Below are 17,986 nucleotides of genomic sequence, written 5' to 3'. Positions count from 1 at the left end.
ACATATGTGGGCATTTTTGAAGTCGTTTGTTATATTCATGTAGCCAAGTTGAACTTGTTCTTCACTGCCGCACATCTGAAGTGGCACATCTTGTACAGAGTAGACACACTACAAGGAGTGAGTTGTAGTGAAAGGCCTTTAACAAGATGGAGCATCCATCTTCTTGAGAGAAAAGCACAAGGCCTCTCCCTGCACTAAGCCCTGTGTTTCTTCTGCTCCAAATTACAGTCATTTGGGCATGACTAAGATCTGTGCATCTGTATTGGCAACAGTCGCCAATAATCAGACGCCTCTCTTGGGAAAAGGGGGCTGGTTCATTCATTTATAGCCCACAGGCTGCCAGGAGTGTAGCAGTTCCCCATATTATTTCCATCAGAGGGACCAGAGTAATGCTAAAACCTCTGTAACACGGCAGAGGACCACCCAGAGGACTGCCCTCTAGTCCAGTCACAAGGAGTTGACTCATACTACCACTTCCATGGTTACACATAACAACCTGCAATTTTCAGTTTTGCAAACAAATTTAATGACGTGACGCATGCAGATGAGTGCCCTTCTTTTATTTACAATTTGTCTAAAGCTTTACTCAAGTAAACTTCACATCTCTTAGGTTTCTTTAGGGTAAGAAGTTTCAAAGTTATAGCACCAACAACTTAATTACAGACTTGTTTCATTGTCCCAGCAATTACTTAACCCCTAACCACACCTCTCAATTCATAAAAGTTGATACACAATGTACGCACAGAAGAAGGATTTCAATCTGACCTTTTTTGGAGATTTGTAGCACAAACCTGATGAAAAACCTCAACCAGCATCGCCTACACCATACCACGTCATAGTGTATCACGTTATCATAAAGAACATAATTCGGTCATGAGCTCTGAGCTGATTTACAAACAAAAAAGTTGCATGCTCTCTCTCTCTGTCTTTCTCACACACACTAAACCCACTGTGGTTTTCTAGCCTAGGCCCAGTCCTGCTGGAGCAAGCATGTGTTCCAACATGCTGTTTACTTATCCTTTACAAAAGACGTCAGGCTCTCACATTGGACAGGAGGTACAGCTCAAACAAAGTTAACCTCAACGCAGTGTCAATACCTGAAGCACTGATTATCTGACATTGACAGCTGTGTGTACACATCAACTTGAAGTAAACTGGAGCTGATAGCAGTTTACACACTGTCATGAAATAGATGTTGAGACTCCGGAAACGACAGGTATTGATTGTGTACTTTTGACAGTTATACTGTATGTCGTGGAGCTCTAGGACATAAATTCCAGCGCAAATCTGGGTCTCCTCTCCACTTTTACGCAGGCAGGTCAACAGAGTTAAATCAGCGCAAAGCACTGACACCTGCCTCGCCTAAAGCAAAGCACAGAAGCATGGGTTACTGCGCAGACTAAGCCAGAGCCCAAATCCAGGATTAAAAACCACAGATCTTCATCTCCCACTGGGCTCGACTGTACCTTTCTTTGACAAACTGGTGAGTAAATGAAAAGAGGGAAATCCAGTTGTTGTTATATTTGAAAACTATCTTAAGTCCAAGTGACTCAAGTGTCCACACCCTAAACTGAACTGTGTCATCTGAAACTGCAAATACAGTCATTCTCTGTCATTATTTTTTAAACAGAATGCCTTTAAGGGGGGATTTACACCACGGTATAATTTAGAGAACTGTCCTGAAGTTGACTTTGAAATAGTTTCTTACCCACTCTAATGTTTTATGTGACAAGCTGCACCCACGTGGTAAGAAAGTAGGTTCAAATGTTGCATAAAACACTATCCTATCCTTTGAGTGGACTCTCACAATACTCATTTTGAAAATGAAGTGTAATCACACCCTTATCGACACCAGCAAATATAAATAATGTGAATTTTGCAGTTACAAGTAGGAAGGGAAGGGGGGGGGGGTGTCCAGGAACTGAATCTTGGACTGCACACAGGGAAGCTGACAGAGCAGACTCCACTGCCTCACAGGGATAAGGCAAAGCCAAGAGGGAGTGGCAGTGATACAGGCAGCCACCTTTGTTTGAATTAGGACCGGCTCAGTTTAACCAGGAGGTCGTTCACATCTACGTACGTCTGAGCTGCAGAGTTTGACATGGCATGACTTAGCTGTCAGCGAGCCAGGTTAAAGTCGGGCTGAATACAGTTAGTCTCTGCAACAAGGAAATAACAGATTAACAAGGTTAATATTCTCTTCTCTGGGGGGAAAAAAACGGGATGTTTTGGATCTGTTCTAGTCCTCCTGCAGAGACCAGCGGAAAAGTAGCGGCTTGTTTGGGTAATAAAAGTTTTTAAACTACTCTAAGAATGAGCAAATGGCAAGTGTTTAAGCACTGTGAAAACTGGTGTTACTGTGCAGCACCTGCAGGCATCAATCAGGGCGTTGCCCCGTCTTCTTTGGGCATTATCAAACAAAGGAGAGCGCTGCTACTCAAGAGTAGACTTAAGGAACGTTGTCTGGGCTAGAACTCCTCACAATTATGAGCAAACACTTAATGTACAATAACTGTACTGTGATGGACGTCGAGGCCACCAAGACACGAACTGTAAATACTTGAGGAGCTTCTACAATGAATACCAGCAACTCTGAGCCCTGCAGGAGTCAGGCATCAATGAAAGATTTCCGATCTTAAGGGAATTGGCCTCCTCTTTCACAATAAACTTATTTTTGCATTGGCAGGGAAGATGATGATGCTGAAAAGCTCATGAAAATTTCATCTCAAGAGCCAGAGTCCAGGGTGGCCACAAGTTTCCTACAATTTGATTCTAAACCAACATATCAGCATAAATACACAGTGGTGAAGGAATTGGACTGAAAGACAACCCCTTACTGACATTATGTGGTTCCTTTGTTTGGTGCAGAGAGGATAAAGTTTCAGAAAAAGACCATGTAAGTAATGACAGTGATAAAAATAAACATAGCATAAACACAACAACACTGTAAGACAATAATGACACAAATAAACCAAAATGCTATGTAACTGAACTCACAGGGGGTTCAGGAGGTTGTGTGTGTGCATGCGCGGTGGTAGCATGCAGAGATCTGTGGACGAGGTAATGCAAATTGGCGTGCTGCGAGGCCACTGAAGCCATGCAGCAGCTTGTCTGGTAAGAGCAGCGGCTGCATTCCTGAGAGATTGATAATTACCAACTGAGGAACTCTTCTCTCCAAATCTGCTTTCACCCTCCCACCACCACCATCGCCGCCTCCATCCCCTCCTCTTGCCCCCCCCCCCCCCCCCCCCCCCCCCCCCCCCCCGCCACACATCCCTAATTCAGTGGCCTAGGAGACCAAGCCATGAAAGAAAACGGATAATGGCTGGCGCATGAGAGTCATTTTGAGATAACATTATAATACGTGGTTGTGTGCACTGGCTGACATTATTGTTCACTGTGTATGCTTTTCACAGAGGAGTCACAAATATTTTAGCTCAGTGGAAATTATGTGCACACCAAAATATGGAAAATGATGGATTTTCACATATAAATAAGAGTTTTTTCAATATATTTTGAGTGGCTGGTATACATTTTGACTATTTTGAGACATACTGTATCTAAAATGTCTTAAGTCGATGGCAAAAATATGAGAAAATAATTCTACAATCAGTTTCTTAAAGCCAAAGGTGAGGTCTTCCAATTGTTTGCTCTGGAACAAGCTGGAACTAGCGAATGTTTGGCATTTTTGCCTGAAAATGACTATTATGAATAATCAATTATCAAATTTCAGTTCTAATATTATGAGTAACTGTAGTTGTGAAAGTACATGTTCCAGACATGTGATCTAAATGTACAAACACATTTTGTGTAAAATGTCTATTATGATAAATATCTTAAATATATGTCCTGAAATAAATAAAATGCACAGTCAGGACCCTCAGATCATTCAATGTTTTTGTTTCAGTCCGTATGATCTTAGTTTCCATTGTTTACTCCTTTGTTTCTTTCCAAAAACAGGATGGAGACATAATGGAAATTTAAATTTGCTCTGGCAGTGTTCAGAGATGGCAGCCAACAGAGACTTTGCACAGTTTGCTTTGCTGCCAGAGGTTGCCAGGGGTCTAAGCCAGGACCGCAGCCTCTGTGGAGCTTAAGACCCCTGAACTGACAGGTCAGACAGGGGTAAAAAAGAAACTGTTATGCGGCAGCAGTGACCGTCTCGCAGCGAAGGCAAACACAGCTGGACGCTGCGGTTTAAAAATACATCCTGGCATCTCAGTGTCTCTGCTCAGCCCCAGTCAAAACAAAAACTCTGTAGCTGCTTTGAAATCCTTTCAATCTGAAGCTCACTCAGTCTGACAGTCGCCTAAGTGGACGGCAGTCAAAGAAAAATGTAGTGTGGGGGGAAAAAAATCCTCAATTTGGACCAGAATTTATGTGAACTCTCACAATAAAAATAAATGTCTGTTTGCATTCATACTAAAGCCCAATTACAGATATTGATTACATTTTCAGAAGTGTTGATAAGAATAAACTGATGAGTTACTCATAAACTAATCCCACTGATTAACAGCCGACTCATCAGCCAGCAGTTTCCTCTCACTGCAGGTCTGCATGACAAACACACACCCACACACACATGCATCATTTAGCCTACTCAACATTCACACACATAATCACGAGTCTTTAACTGTTACAACATCAATTGTACTTCCTGTTGCTCTCTTGAGCGGCATCTTTCACCTCTCCAACACTTGAGCTGGCACTTCATCCCTGACAGCAAACATGTCCTGCAAAAAGTTTTAAAACTGTTTTACCTACCTGCCTGTCTCAGGTGGTGGATGCACCATATCCTTAGAACAGTCCTCTTTTCAGTGAAATCCTTATCCTGTTATATCCCTCATCTCTCAATACCTCTGTGTTATCATCCTGTCTCTACCTTGATGTCTGCCTGGATCGTCCTCTGAGTCTCAGGTATCTACCAGGTTCTGCTTTGCCTCTTGTGCTTACATAACACACCTGTAATCTCCATGGGTACAAGCCCTGGCATGGCGGGCCGGCGAAGACGGAGCACCAGTATGAGACACACCCTTTCTAAACAAATGGCTCTGTCTCAGGCTAACCTACCAGAGGGCACAAGAGATAAACTTGAAGCCATGGTGCTTAAAAAAAACGGCCCTCAACCCTTGATCGCTGGAAGAACTGCACAGTTGTCAGTAAAGTGTGGACCTCACTTCCGATTCCAAAGTTCAGGAGAGGCGGCAGACAAACAAAAGGGAAGGGGGACCCCCAGGAGGTCCTGAGATGGTCACGTTATCTCTGTCAGGTTAATAAACAAGCAGTGGGCTTAGCATTATGGAGGGCACACGAACTGTCATTGACTGGAATAGATTAAACCAGGTGTCAGAGTACCATGCTGTCAAGCAGACACTGGGTCAGTGATGGGAAATAACACAATAGTCTTCATTGTCATAAGCTCCATAGCTGAGAGGAGCACTACAGGTCTTAAATTACCTTCATTTAAGATCCCTCAAGGCCAAGCTAAGCAAATATCCCACACCTAGTTTTTCATGCATACCTATACTCAGTCTGAATCTCCTGCCATCCGTTGGCAGCTCAGTTTATTTGATCAGGGGGTGGACTTTACCATTAGGCAAGGTAGGCAACTACCCCTACATCTAACTAAAAGGGCCCCAAACAGCTATGGATTTATTATGATGTTTAGATGTGAAAAATATTGAATTATGTTAGTATTCTAACTCATTGTACCCCAAAAATTTTTAATACAGGACTTACTTTTACAGTATTTTTACTGTGTGATATATATAGTTTTCCTTAAGAAAACGTTTTGAGTACTTCTTTTACTATTGCCAATACCAACATTTAGTAAGAGAAAGGGTGAAAATAAAGCAAGACAGAGTTTGCCTGGGGCCCTCAAATCACTAAAACCGCCCATGTAGATTTGATAACACTGGTTAAGACATGAGGCAACAATTTTCTTTATTCTGTAGTCTGATCTTATAGTTTAAAACCAAAGCAACTGGTAGACTAATCAGAAAACATGTAAAAAAAAAAAAAAAAAAAAAAAAAAAAAAAAAGTACTTTCTGTACATTTTGAAAAAGATGATTCATTCGACTCTATTGTCATTTTAAGATTATTTAAACTTTTTGCAAGGATACTTAACTATATTTTCAACAATTTAACATGTCTACGTATAGTTTAAGAAGTTATCAAGAGGAAATTACATAAGATGTGTTAAGACATTGACACTTGAAAAACTTCACATAACGACAAAACAATCTAAACAACTGGTGAACATACCTTGTTAAACTTAAATGATCCAGATGGGTTGATTTACCCTCAGCCTCTCTCCATTTGAAGCGTCTCCCTGCTGCGTCTTTCCTCTCCAACTCCAAACTTTCACCGTCCGGAGGAAAACTTCAGGTGAACCATTTCCGTGAAAAACACTTCAGGAAGCGACTGGAGTCTGGATTTGTTTGTACCCAGCCGGTACAGATCCGTTTGTTTGGATGTCAGCTAAACGGACTTCCCCGCTGTCTGTCTTTTTTGTCTGCGGACGCTCCAGTGGAGCATTAAGGGGAAAATGAAGAGAAGTTGCGCTGCTGTCGACCTGTAGCTCCCACCTGGAGGCTGGGCGCGCGCTCAGGTGCGAGACGCGTGCTGCGCTGCGGTCAGTGCAGTGAGGACATCTAGTGGCGGGACGCAGGAACAACATGTTACATCTGAACAAGTGAGCGAGATAGGGAATTTCCTTTTTCCACGCTTAGTTTGCATGTCACTATTACCGTGACGTCAACAATTTTTCTGAAGAAGAAAACATTTTTACTTTTACTTGGAAGTTGCAAATCAAGATTCCCAACTTTTTCTGTATATGCACTTTTAAATACACAAGATACAGTAGGTATATTATGAATAGCTATATCTGACAATAGAATAGATAGGCCTATACATTCATGTAAATTACAATTTGAATGTCAAATCAAAATGTTTTTCTTAGATCTGACCATTTTTTCCTTTATTTTTTATTAGATTAAATTTGATAATTTAATTAATCTCAAGAGGGCAGATTAGTCCTCCATGCAAAGTTACAAATAACAAAATATGCACAAGCCAGACAGGTCACAGCAGACAATATGTGAGCAAAATACTTCCAAACAGTAGTTTAAAACCTTTGAACAGTACAAAATCATGCAAAATATAGAAGATACACAACAGTAAATATGCACCGAATACATATATGTCTCTGTCCTGTGAAAACCATGTCTTCAAAACACCAATTTTTCATGAGTTAATAATAATAATAATAATTTAAAAAAATAAATAAGTTAATAAGGGCTGTTGGCTTTCCAGTTATTTTAAAAACTGTGTATTTATAGCTTAAGAACTGTTAGAATTGTCTCATCCCAAAAAGGAGCACATAGTCCTTTGCATACATTTTCATAAACTATGAGGTTTAGCTAACTGGGTGACAAGGGTCCAACGTTGCTGTGGACATAGCTGATACAGTCATGTTATCATAAAGGCAGTCTAGATAAACATACAGTGCCCATTCATAACAGAGCCATTATTGTTTGCATATGTTATTGTATTTTAGTGTATTTCTAATGTAAAATATGGGATATTATACAAAAATAAGCCTCACTCTTTGAAGATGCTCACATCTAATCTCCTTCATTACATTCCTTGTAAGTGTAGTTTTGTATGTGAGGAATGCAGAGCACTACAAACAAATACTGTATATAAACCATGCAAACTTTATGGGTAGCTGACCTTAATACTGCAGGAAGCTATTAAAAGAAAAGGCTGCACAGGCCTGTTAATAAAACCACCTGGGCCTGTAGTCTGGGGGAAAATGTCCAAGGTAGAAAGTTGAGGAAAGTTAATGCTCACACCATTTTCAACCATGATGTCACTACCTACTTAGATGCATGTAAAAACAAGCTGTATAAATATAACTCTCGCTGGCATCCAGGCTGATCCAAACATGTGTTAGCTAATGCATCCAAAGCATGTAGGCCAGTCTGCTCCCAGCACTGACAGTTTGTCTTCCCATGTGGGGACATGTGAGTCTTCCTCTGAACTCAGAGATAGTATTTCCACCACGACTCCAGTTGTTATTAATAAACACAAAGTGTGCCTCTGTTTTCATGGAGACAGACACACAGCAGAGAGATCCTTAAAGCAGAAAGCAAACTGAGTTCATAGCCGGCTGTACCTGTTGGAGCTGCCACCTCCAAACAAAGTGAGTAGTAATAGGCTCTATGTGTTAATATCAGTTATTACTGATGAGTGTACGACTGAGGGATGTTAAGGTTGCCTGTGTGTGATCTTTGGATGGCTTTTTTGGGGGAACAGCGATCACAATTGTAAACTTGATTACATTTACATTAAGTTTCTCTGTTATGCAAAACAACCTGAAATGGATGACCTGAGTAGAGAGATTTTAAAACCCCAATCTAATCAATTGTTGATGTCGGTCCTTTGATAAATAACAGCTCTCTTGTTTTCTTCTTCTCTTTCCTTCTAGCTTCTTAACAGGTCATGGACAATCAAAGATTAACAGAGGACGGAAATGACACGTTATCTACTGAAGACTCAAACATGGAATTCAGCTTTGTTGAAAATGTCACAGAAAGTAGCCATACTGACTCTGAAGTGGACACAGTCATCGCCACAGAGGAGCGCACACAACTCCCCATGATACAAATAGACCAGAGGGACATGGACAGTTTAGGACAACTTTTCGAGTGCTGCATCCAGCATGTGTCCTATCTAGAGGTGCAGAGGGACGAGTTGATACAGGAGCTCATGCAACTGCAGGAACCCATGCTGCGAGTTGTGGAGCACCTGAGGGGAAAGCTGCTAGACACACGGAGGCTGTTCACTCTGGCTCAGCTGGATTATCTCGCTGTTTATGAGGAACTGCAGCAGGTGAAGAGGAAAATGTTTGCCACAGCCAGACATTGCATCCAGAGCCAGGTGACACTGACTGCACAAGAGTATGAGGTGGCTCAGTCTGCTGTTACACAGGTAACCCTCTTTGGATTCGTGATACCTGGATGATTAATTTACTGAGGCACATTCAGTGTGAGGTGTTCTGCAGTTTGAGAAGTATTTCCTTTCGAGAGCTATTTGTTTTGTTGTGGCTGTAAGTCAAGTTTTATCCTGATCTGTCCCAAGTGGACAGCATCAGGAATCTTCTTTTTTCTTTAAAATCAGTTTTACATCTGTCCGTAGGAGGAGCTCAAGGCCCATATTCAAAGTCTGACCCAGGAGTTGTCTCACCTCCGGGAGGCCCACCAGAACCAGCTCAACTCCTTGAGGGACCAGGCCAGAAAGCCCTACAGACCAAGAGCCATGAGCGACATCAGCCAGTGCCGGCAGGCTTCTGTCAGATTACAGCGGCGGCTCAGCGGCAGCATGAGGGTACTGGAGGGCTGGTATGAGCCTCGGCTCATGGCCCTGCTGAAGAGGAGGCAGATTGTGGAGGATGCCTTGAGAATAAGCAGGGAGCAGGCGACAGACCTGAGGGCCAGTCTGGGGCCACTGAGAGAGAACATACAGAGAATGGAGGTGCAGAGGTCCTGTCTGGAGGAGAGGATCAGCCTGATGGAAAGGGAGAGGGAGGAGAGTATTGCTCAACACAAGGTACAGTGATCTAAGTAAGATATGGTATATCACATACGGAGTGTTTGATAAAACTGCCAACTCAGACGTTTATCCACTTTACCACAGGAGACTGTGGAGAAACTAGAAGAGACTCTGAGAGAGTTACAAGAAGAATTTGAAGTTCAAAGAAACTCTAAGAAAGATTTGGAGGTGCTTAGGGATGGCCTTTTAGCAGAGCTGACATTTCTCAGGTAGGGTTTTTTTTTTACCGTTTTACTAGACTGTAAGCAGCAGGATAAAAAAATGAAATGACTAACAGATATCTTGTTCTATAGGGGCTGTGATGAACCCAGTGAAACAACTGCAGAGGAGGATCCCTAACTTTCTATTTTCAGTGGACACTCTTAAACCAGAATCTCCACCAGACCAAAGTACAGCATTGCATGTATATTTAATGTCAAAGATAAAATCTAATATATGTTGCACAATTCAAACCTGGTATTAATTCATTTAATTTCTCATCAACTCATATTGCATAAGAAATTAACATCTAACATGCTGTGCCAAGAAACCGAGCAGACAAATTTACTGTAAATATTTTATTATGAATATATTTAAGTACACAAGAGTTCAGATGCAGCACAGAATAACAAACAAAAAAATGCAGAGAAAAAGACATACGAGAGACGCAACACACAATCTGGAAAAGTCATACTACATGTATCAAGCAAACCTATGTTATGTACAATTTTAATAAAAATGGATCTCGGTAGAAATGTTTTGCAGAAAACTAATTCCAGAGGAGAGAAATAAAACCATGAAAATGCAAACCTGAATGATGATGGACACATCTTTGATGGTTTCATCACATGTCAGAGTTGAGTACTGGAAGTTTGGAAAACTAAAAAGACCTAAAAATCTGACGATAGACTTGTTTTAAATACTTCACAACATGATGACAGCTCAGCAATTTATTCTTTCATGTTCTACAAAAAACACTGCTGCCCAAAATGTTAATTAAAAAGACATCACTGCTTATGCACCCAGCACTGGAAAATATGTCCATCTTTAACAAGCAGGTCGAAGGAAGGGATGTGGATACGGGAATCATGCCTGGACCTCTGAATCTGTAGCACCTTCTGGGTCCTCGTCGTTGTAGATGTTTTCAGCCTGTAGAAGAAACAATTTTAAAGTATGTCTTATCTTTCTGTCTGCTTTACAAAAATTATGAGCCCATATAATTAAATAAAAACAATGTAGCAAACAAAGCTCTTACCATCTGCCAGACTTGCATGATATTGTCCTCTGATACAGAACAAATGACCCATGGCTCGTTGGGGTTCCAAGAGAAGTCTGAGATCTTAGCTGTGTGTCCGCCGTGGATGAACTAAAGAAGCAGAGAAAAAGGCATTTGTATGGCACTTAATATTAATACAACGCTTAATTTAAAATTAAGGCTGCAACTAACAAGTATTTTCATTATCGATTAATCTGTAAATTATTTTCTCGATTAGTTATTTGGTCTGTAAAATGTAAAAAAAAAAAAGAAAAGAAAAAAAGGTGAATATATTTATATATTTAGTTTATTAGATATTCAGTTTATTATAATCGAAGACTAAAGAAACCAGAAAATATTCACATTTGACATTGACACACACAAACTTTAAGCATCAAATATTATCATGTTTGTCACAACTCACCAGCAGCTCAGGAGGGCCGTCCTCAGCATCTTCAGGAGACTGCTCCTCCCCGATCTTGCTGAGGTCCCAGACGTTGAGCCTCCTATCTGTGCCGCTGGAGGCCAGGATGGTTTCATTATGAGGAGACCACTGAACCTGTTAGGGAGACATGGGCCAGATGTTACACATTCGCTTCAGAGTGCTTCACAAACATAAAACTAAAAATGAATAACCACCATCATAAAGACTAAAATCTGTCCAGTCAGCTGACTGTTGTTTGTAGCTTGTTCTGTCAGTACTCTGGATTCATCATGATGCTACTGAGTTTGATTATATGGGTAACAATTATAGTATGCTGGGTTTCCTATTGCCACTAGTTAGTGGTTATGCAAAAAGGTGAGTGTTTATATTATGACGTGCAGCCAAAGCCTGCTTTTTCAACTCATCATCTGTTTCCATTTATAACTACAGCCAGATTTTTTAGCCAACATTTAAAGGCCAGCATAACTCCAGATGGGCCAAACAATAACTATGCAACAAACCTAATTTTAAACAACTTTAACTGAACTGAGGTTCACTTCTTACCTGGAAGATCTCGTCTTTATGTGACTCGAAAGAGTGCAACTTCAGCTTCAGGTTCCTCAGGTCCCACAGAGCCACAGTCTAAAAATAAAAAGTAGTCAGCTTCCACTGATTCAACCCATTATACAAACAAGAGTAAATAAGAACAGATCCTTGGACGGTAATGTGCTGTGTAACAGATGTACAGAGAGCGGACCCACTTTATCTGCAGAGCCAGTGGCCAGTATGAACTCGCTGTAGGGATTGAAAGACAGGCAGTTGACCTCAGCGGTGTGGGCATCCACTGCATGGCTGGGCTTGGAGGTGTTGTTGGACCGCGTATCCCAACTGTTCCAAAACAAAGGCACCATTGTTCAAGAGAAAGTCGAAACTGAGCAACAACTTTGTTTCTCACAAGTCATCTGTAAGATATTGTTGTCAAGTTGAAAACAGCTTACATCATGAGTTTCTGGTCATCAGCGACAGATCCAAAGAGTGACTCATGGAGCAGGTGCCAGGAGACATCCTCAACCACAGCAGTGTGGCCTGTGAAGATTGTCTTGGCGTCAACAATTTTTCCCTCCTTGGGTACTGTGCTGATGTCCCACAAGCAAATAGTCTGTAAAGAAAGCAGGAGACATGTCAACACATCAGTTAAACTAGTTAAGTAAAATAGTAACAAACAGGTTAATTATCAAAGTAAAATAAAATAAGACATTTGTAAAACGGGAACAGAAATATAGGACAAAAAATTAAGGTATGCTTTGAAAGGTTGCTCACATGGTCATCAGAAGCACTGAGGAGGCAGCCGCTGAGGTTTGGGTTCCAGGAGAGGCCGTAGCCTTCTTTCTGGTGACCTCTCAACCGCAGGTCAGGGGTGCATTCTCCAGAAGGGTCTAAAATAATTTTAAAAAAAGCATCAGTGCTGTAAAATGTTGCAGAAAAAGTACTTGTCATAGACTCAACAGAGAATGTGAAACACAGCATTAATCCCACCTGGTTTGGAGGGGTGCTTTGTATAATCAAAGACCAGCACGTCACTGGTGGGGGTCTTGGTGGCGATGATGCAAGGATTCTGGGGCATGTAGCGGGCTCTGTTCACTTCTCCCTCGTGGTTGATTTTGATTTCAATTTCGATCTTACCGCTTACTGATCCAAATCCTCCAAACTCTGAAATAATGCATGACAAACACATAACATTACTATTGCAACTTAACCTGTAATTCATCTTAATCTCATGAAGTTGCTAAACTGCATTTTAATCTCCTAAAATGTTACCATAACAAAAACACAAACCTATTATTGCAGCATTTAAGATCTAATTCTGTGACAGATTTTGATCCAATTTAACTTTTAGTAGAGGTGAGAACTGTAAGCCACAATATATGAACTTTGTGTTGATATGACTGCATTGAAATGAAATAGTTAATACTGAACTGTCACCCAGCCTTTATGAAATTGTTGCAATGATAATGACAAATGTGATATTGACAATATACTTTATCCATTGATTCATGTATTTTGTATAACAAATTGCTGGGCACAACTTTAAACATAAAAGTGCTTAAAATGCATATATAATCTCTCACCTCCTTTTTCGCTGTCATAGTGTGAGGCATCAAACTGGGCATCATCATTTGGGAGCTGAACACTGGCAATCACAAGGTGATTCTGTTCATCGGAAGTGTGTGTCCCCAGAACCAGCCGGTGCACACTGTAGTCTTTCCCCTCTGGTCTGTGAAGTGGAACAAAACAAAAACACACATTTTCATTCATTCACTCATTCCCCCCAAAAAAGGCAGGCACCTATCACCTGGCATGTTTTGTGGGCATGTCAAGGTGCAGATCTCCTCCTACCTGGTGACATCTGGCAGCCACTGAGCGGTTAGACTGGGCCACTCCAGGGCGTGAGTCATGACCAGGTCATAAAGAAAAGGCGTGTTCTTCTTCCAGATCTTGTACTCCTCATTGATCACCCTTTCCTCCACAGCATCATCAAATGCAGCTGTGTTCACATAATAATCACAAGCAACACAGAGCCATGTTATAATGATAGTCAGAACTTATGTCATGCAGCATCTAATTCAACCTGGACTGAACAGAATATATTAAAGGTGACATTAAAGTTATACTCCACCCAGCAAAGTCGTTTCCTTGTTAACTGGCACTATGGTTTATTTTCCTGATAAGCTGGCATTAGTACAAGTTACTAGAGTTAAAATACAATAATCCTAATCAATACCTCACTCCACATGGAACAATAAGTTCACCGGCACAAGTAAATTAATAATAACAATTAACTCGGGTTGTCTACCTGCTAACGTCAGCTAACAGTTAGCTGGCAACAATGAAAGGAGATGCTGACTGGCGCGCCAACAGACACCGGTTCATCCTGACTCGTAGTTTTTATCTTTCTGGAGAACACACACGCAGTTTGAACCACCCAATTCAGACAGGTGAACACTCTTACCGTCTTTATCGGTCATTATGTCGCCGTTAAACAGCTAATACCGATGAAAAAGGGGAGTAATTTGGGGGAGAGCACTCTGGAAACAGCACAGCACGAGAGGCTCGCAATGGCGCCAACTCCATAGAAGGACGACCGGCCAATCAGCGTTGTCCAAAACAGACAGGAAGCCGTTACCGCTACATCCGGGACCTCCCCCTCCTCCTTCTTCTTTGGTGTTTATTGGCACATCCGGAACCACCTCCTCATTATTTTACTACCATGTTGTGACCAAACAGCGACATGGTAAGGTAAAGTTTTCTTCATTTTTTCAAACGTTAAACAAACTTACTGCTCAAATGGACGACCGTGAGCTGGACCTGACTGAGGCGCAGAAAGCTACCAAGTCAAAATATCCGCCAATCAACAAGAAATATGAATGTGAGTCTGAAATTGTGATAAATAATATAGATAGCTTAGCTCTTTTGCTATTACTTTATGTGTGAAAATGACTCTTTTTACAGCCGAGTTAACTATAAGTGACCCTCCTGGTTTATTCTTGAAATAAATTAAGCTGTTTATCTAAATTAAACAACATATGCCACACACAGACTCACCAATTCTACTTTGCTGCGGAGTTGGTCTAATAGCATGTGTCTGATTATCATTACAGACTTGGATCACACAGCAGATGTACAGTGAGTGTGGTTTGTTATCTTGGTAAAAGTGTCAGATGTCATGTTTCTCTGTTGTTCATTAGGGATCAAATATCATAACGTCTGATGTGATCTCTCTTGCTAGAATCCACTCCTGGGGAGACTCTCTGGAGGAAGCCTTTGAGCAGTGTGCCATGGGCATGTTTGGCTACATGACGGACACAGAGACTGTGGAGCCCTTAGATACTGTTGAAGTGGAGTCAGAGGGTGAGAGAACAGATGATGTGTCGCCTCAACTATACCTATTCATATCACTTTGTTACCAAATCACTGAAACTTAACTCCTTCTCAAAAGGTGAAGACATGGAGTCTCTTCTCTTCCACTTCCTAGATGACTGGTTATACAAATTTAGTGCAGATCTCTTCTTTATTCCCAGGGTGAGTATACTGGTCAGAAGTCAGTTACGGGGTGCTTAACATATTGCTTGCATTTAGTGATAAAAACATTCACAGGAGGCATGATGGGAGAGAGTTTTTGTACACTGCAGTGCATTTCTGCTTAAAACTTGTATAGGATTCTTGTTTGATGCAGACTGTGTAAAGATCTTCATTATATACTATATGTCTTAATCATTTAGTAATGATTTATTTTTTCTTGATGTTCTGTTGCAGGAGGTCAAAGTTTTGCATGTAGACAGAGTGCACTTCAGAATCCGCTCCATTGGGTAAGTTTGGGTACCTCTTAGTAATAACATGAAGGTTATAGCAGATAGAGATCCTAAAATTATTCCTCAGATATGAAGTGGACATGTTTTGAAATACAGAAAATGTAATTTCCATTGGGTGTTCACACTGTGTCTTTTGTTTGTTTATTGACTGTCTTCATTAATTTTTAGTGAGACTGTTGAATCCATACATATGCTGTGTTTCCAAAATGTCTCAGATCTTTGTAAAAAAAAAAATCTTATTCTGTCTTTCTTATAGAAATACATACTCATGTAGCATATGTATCACCAAGTTGTAAATGGTTTGGGTTTCGAATGCCCTCCTGTAGCCTGAAAGAGTCTAAACCAGTTATACAATCTACTTGATTTGGTTTTTTTTTAGCTACATCTGCTCTCTCATGTGGTAATTTTTCTTTTGTTTATTAAAGGTGGGGTGAAGAATTCTCTCTGGAAAAGCATCCGCAGGTAAGTCGGTTCAGGATGTCTATTTATGCAGCATGCATAAGAAGAATCTTGCTTAAAGATTGTTCAGGATATAATGCTGTACAGAATAAATAAAAGATTTATTTCTAACTGTTATGCACTGTGTTGTCATTCTAGGGTACAGAAGTGAAAGCCATTACATACTCCGCAATGCAGATCCACGATAAAGAAAAACCAGAGATATTTACCATCATTGATATCTGACAACACCTCCAGAGGGAGATCACAGTCCTGGTTCGATGGAGCTGGAATACCTGCATGGCCAATTTAAGTGGCCTTTTTATCTGAGGCAATGATTATAGAATTGTAAAATCTTGTTTCATACTTGTAGGTTAAACTGTCTACCAACATGAGCATTTCTCTATATTTATAGTGATGTGGATGCACACGATGCAATGAAAGAGTTCCATGGCAGAATAATATGACATTGACATATACATAATTTACATGCGTTCAGAAGGCTTAAAATGCGTTGGATTCAGGGAAATAACTTTTTTCTTGGGTCATTATTGAATAGTAAACAAAACAAAACCATCACTTTAAAATGATGTGATGGTTTTTAACACATTTACTGACCGAGCTTTACTTGAAATGCTTTAGCAAATTCTTATTCTTATTTATCACAGAACTGAAATTGTGTTGATGCCTTATTAATCATTGTAAACAAATCAATATACATTTATTTTTTCAGTCGGATTGATTAAATGGGTACTAGTACTTTAAAAGAATGGTCTCTCTTAAGCATTTTTTGTAGGTGTGTGTTATGTCAGAAAAAAACACCAAAAATCATTCATAACTGACACATTTTTAAGTGTAACACATTATGAACTATCACATATTGCCATCAGATCTTTTATCTCCTTTTGTTTAAACCCATTCTCTAAGAGTAAACTGACACACTACTAATATACAATGCTAATACAACACAATACAGTACAAGCTTATACATAAATGTAGAGTATATATGTACTATTCTCTTGTTAATTCCATATAGAACTACCAGGCTTGTTTGAAGCTGTTAAACATAAAAATGATTGCAAAGACTGATCAACAGAGATCCAACATTTCTACTCTTGAATTTCTCAGAAAGCTAAAGATACATTGTGTACTTGATGGTGCAGGTTCATGCCTGTTCAAAGGACTGTAATTGGAGAATATGTGACATTAAAACGAAGATTGCTTCCAGTGACTTGAGGCAGAGGGAGAGCAGGGCATTTTCTTTTGTGGGTTATTGGCTGAATGCCAGAGTGTAACAAACTGATTTCTACAATCAATTACAGGTTTGTGATCTTGGAAATATGCCATATTGTAAATCATACAGGTGGATTTGTCAGGGACGGGTGCACTATATTGAGCCTGTATAGAGAGGAAATGGTTGATGTGATTCTGGTTCTTTTACAATACTTTAAGTTGGAATGAATGATGTAGCCTATAGTCCTCTGGCTGGCCCTTGTATCCCAGCTGGACCTGGGTTTGTTCGGGCCTACAGGGCTCATGAATTCATGGATATACCACTAATAGCCAGTGTGTCTTACTGCTTAAAGTTACAGTCCATGTGATCATCAGTCCAGAGGTCAGGAGTGAACTTGCAGCTCATTACATCAAGCCTCCCATCAAACCAGATCCACAAGCCCAGCTGGAGTTATAGTTTCAAAGACTGCCAGAGGAGAACAATGGCAGGGGTGGATCCAGAGACTTTAAGGAGTGGCAGAAATATATTTGAACCAGAATAAACCCAAATATTCACCGTTGCCTACAAGTGTCTCTGGACTGCCTGCAGCTACCAACATCTCTGGAACTGCTCATTCTGCAGACAAATGTCCAAATTTCAGATCAGTCATGCAAGTGCAACATGTAAAAGC

The 17,986-nt window shown here is 40.6% G+C and overlaps 4 protein-coding genes across 6 annotated transcripts in view; 2 read left to right on the top strand and 2 right to left on the bottom strand.

Moving 5' to 3' along the window:
• LOC137200295 (NHS-like protein 3) overlaps positions 1–6,646 on the bottom strand; it is a 29,296-nt gene extending 22,650 nt beyond the window's left edge. The window contains exon 1 of the mRNA XM_067614986.1: positions 6,266–6,646. The gene's annotated coding sequence lies outside the window, so the exon portion shown is untranslated. The remainder of the gene's footprint in view (positions 1–6,265) is intronic.
• LOC137200298 (syncoilin-like) lies at positions 1,378–10,068 on the top strand. 2 transcript variants are annotated; one of them, XM_067614991.1, is made up of 5 exons: positions 1,378–1,483; positions 8,493–8,995; positions 9,203–9,613; positions 9,701–9,825; positions 9,910–10,068. In XM_067614991.1, exons 2-5 carry the CDS (start codon positions 8,507–8,509, stop codon positions 9,953–9,955), a joined length of 1,071 nt encoding a protein of 356 aa, XP_067471092.1. In that variant the 5' UTR covers positions 1,378–1,483; positions 8,493–8,506; the 3' UTR covers positions 9,956–10,068. The 2 variants fall into 2 exon arrangements, with proteins under 2 accessions (XP_067471092.1, XP_067471091.1); XM_067614990.1 differs by lacking the exon at positions 1,378–1,483 and adding an exon at positions 8,052–8,207.
• A 90-nt stretch (positions 10,069–10,158) lies between these two features.
• Positions 10,159–14,442, bottom strand: LOC137200297 (histone-binding protein RBBP4). Its single transcript, XM_067614989.1, has 11 exons — positions 14,285–14,442; positions 13,672–13,819; positions 13,404–13,549; positions 12,811–12,984; positions 12,595–12,710; positions 12,273–12,433; positions 12,036–12,162; positions 11,839–11,916; positions 11,275–11,409; positions 10,851–10,961; positions 10,159–10,744 (listed from the first exon to the last, which is right to left on the bottom strand). Exons 1-11 carry the CDS (start codon positions 14,298–14,300, stop codon positions 10,682–10,684), a joined length of 1,275 nt encoding a protein of 424 aa, XP_067471090.1. The 5' UTR covers positions 14,301–14,442; the 3' UTR covers positions 10,159–10,681.
• A 49-nt stretch (positions 14,443–14,491) lies between these two features.
• Positions 14,492–16,852, top strand: zbtb8os (zinc finger and BTB domain containing 8 opposite strand). Of its 2 annotated transcripts, XM_067614992.1 has the most exons (7): positions 14,492–14,701; positions 14,934–14,958; positions 15,062–15,183; positions 15,272–15,354; positions 15,589–15,641; positions 16,070–16,106; positions 16,242–16,852. In XM_067614992.1, the coding sequence occupies exons 1-7, from the start codon at positions 14,620–14,622 to the stop codon at positions 16,326–16,328; spliced, it is 489 nt and encodes a 162-aa protein (XP_067471093.1). In that variant the 5' UTR covers positions 14,492–14,619; the 3' UTR covers positions 16,329–16,852. The 2 variants fall into 2 exon arrangements, with proteins under 2 accessions (XP_067471093.1, XP_067471094.1); XM_067614993.1 differs by lacking the exon at positions 14,934–14,958 and having other exon boundaries at positions 14,560–14,701.
• Positions 16,853–17,986: the final 1,134 nt, after the last annotated feature.

The sequence above is a fragment of the Thunnus thynnus genome, chromosome 16 (assembly GCF_963924715.1).
Source record: "Thunnus thynnus chromosome 16, fThuThy2.1, whole genome shotgun sequence".
NCBI classification, from domain to species: Eukaryota; Metazoa; Chordata; class Actinopteri; order Scombriformes; family Scombridae; genus Thunnus; species Thunnus thynnus.
The sequence above is the reverse complement of the archived record's forward strand: the minus strand, read 5'-3'. Positions and strand labels throughout refer to the sequence as shown.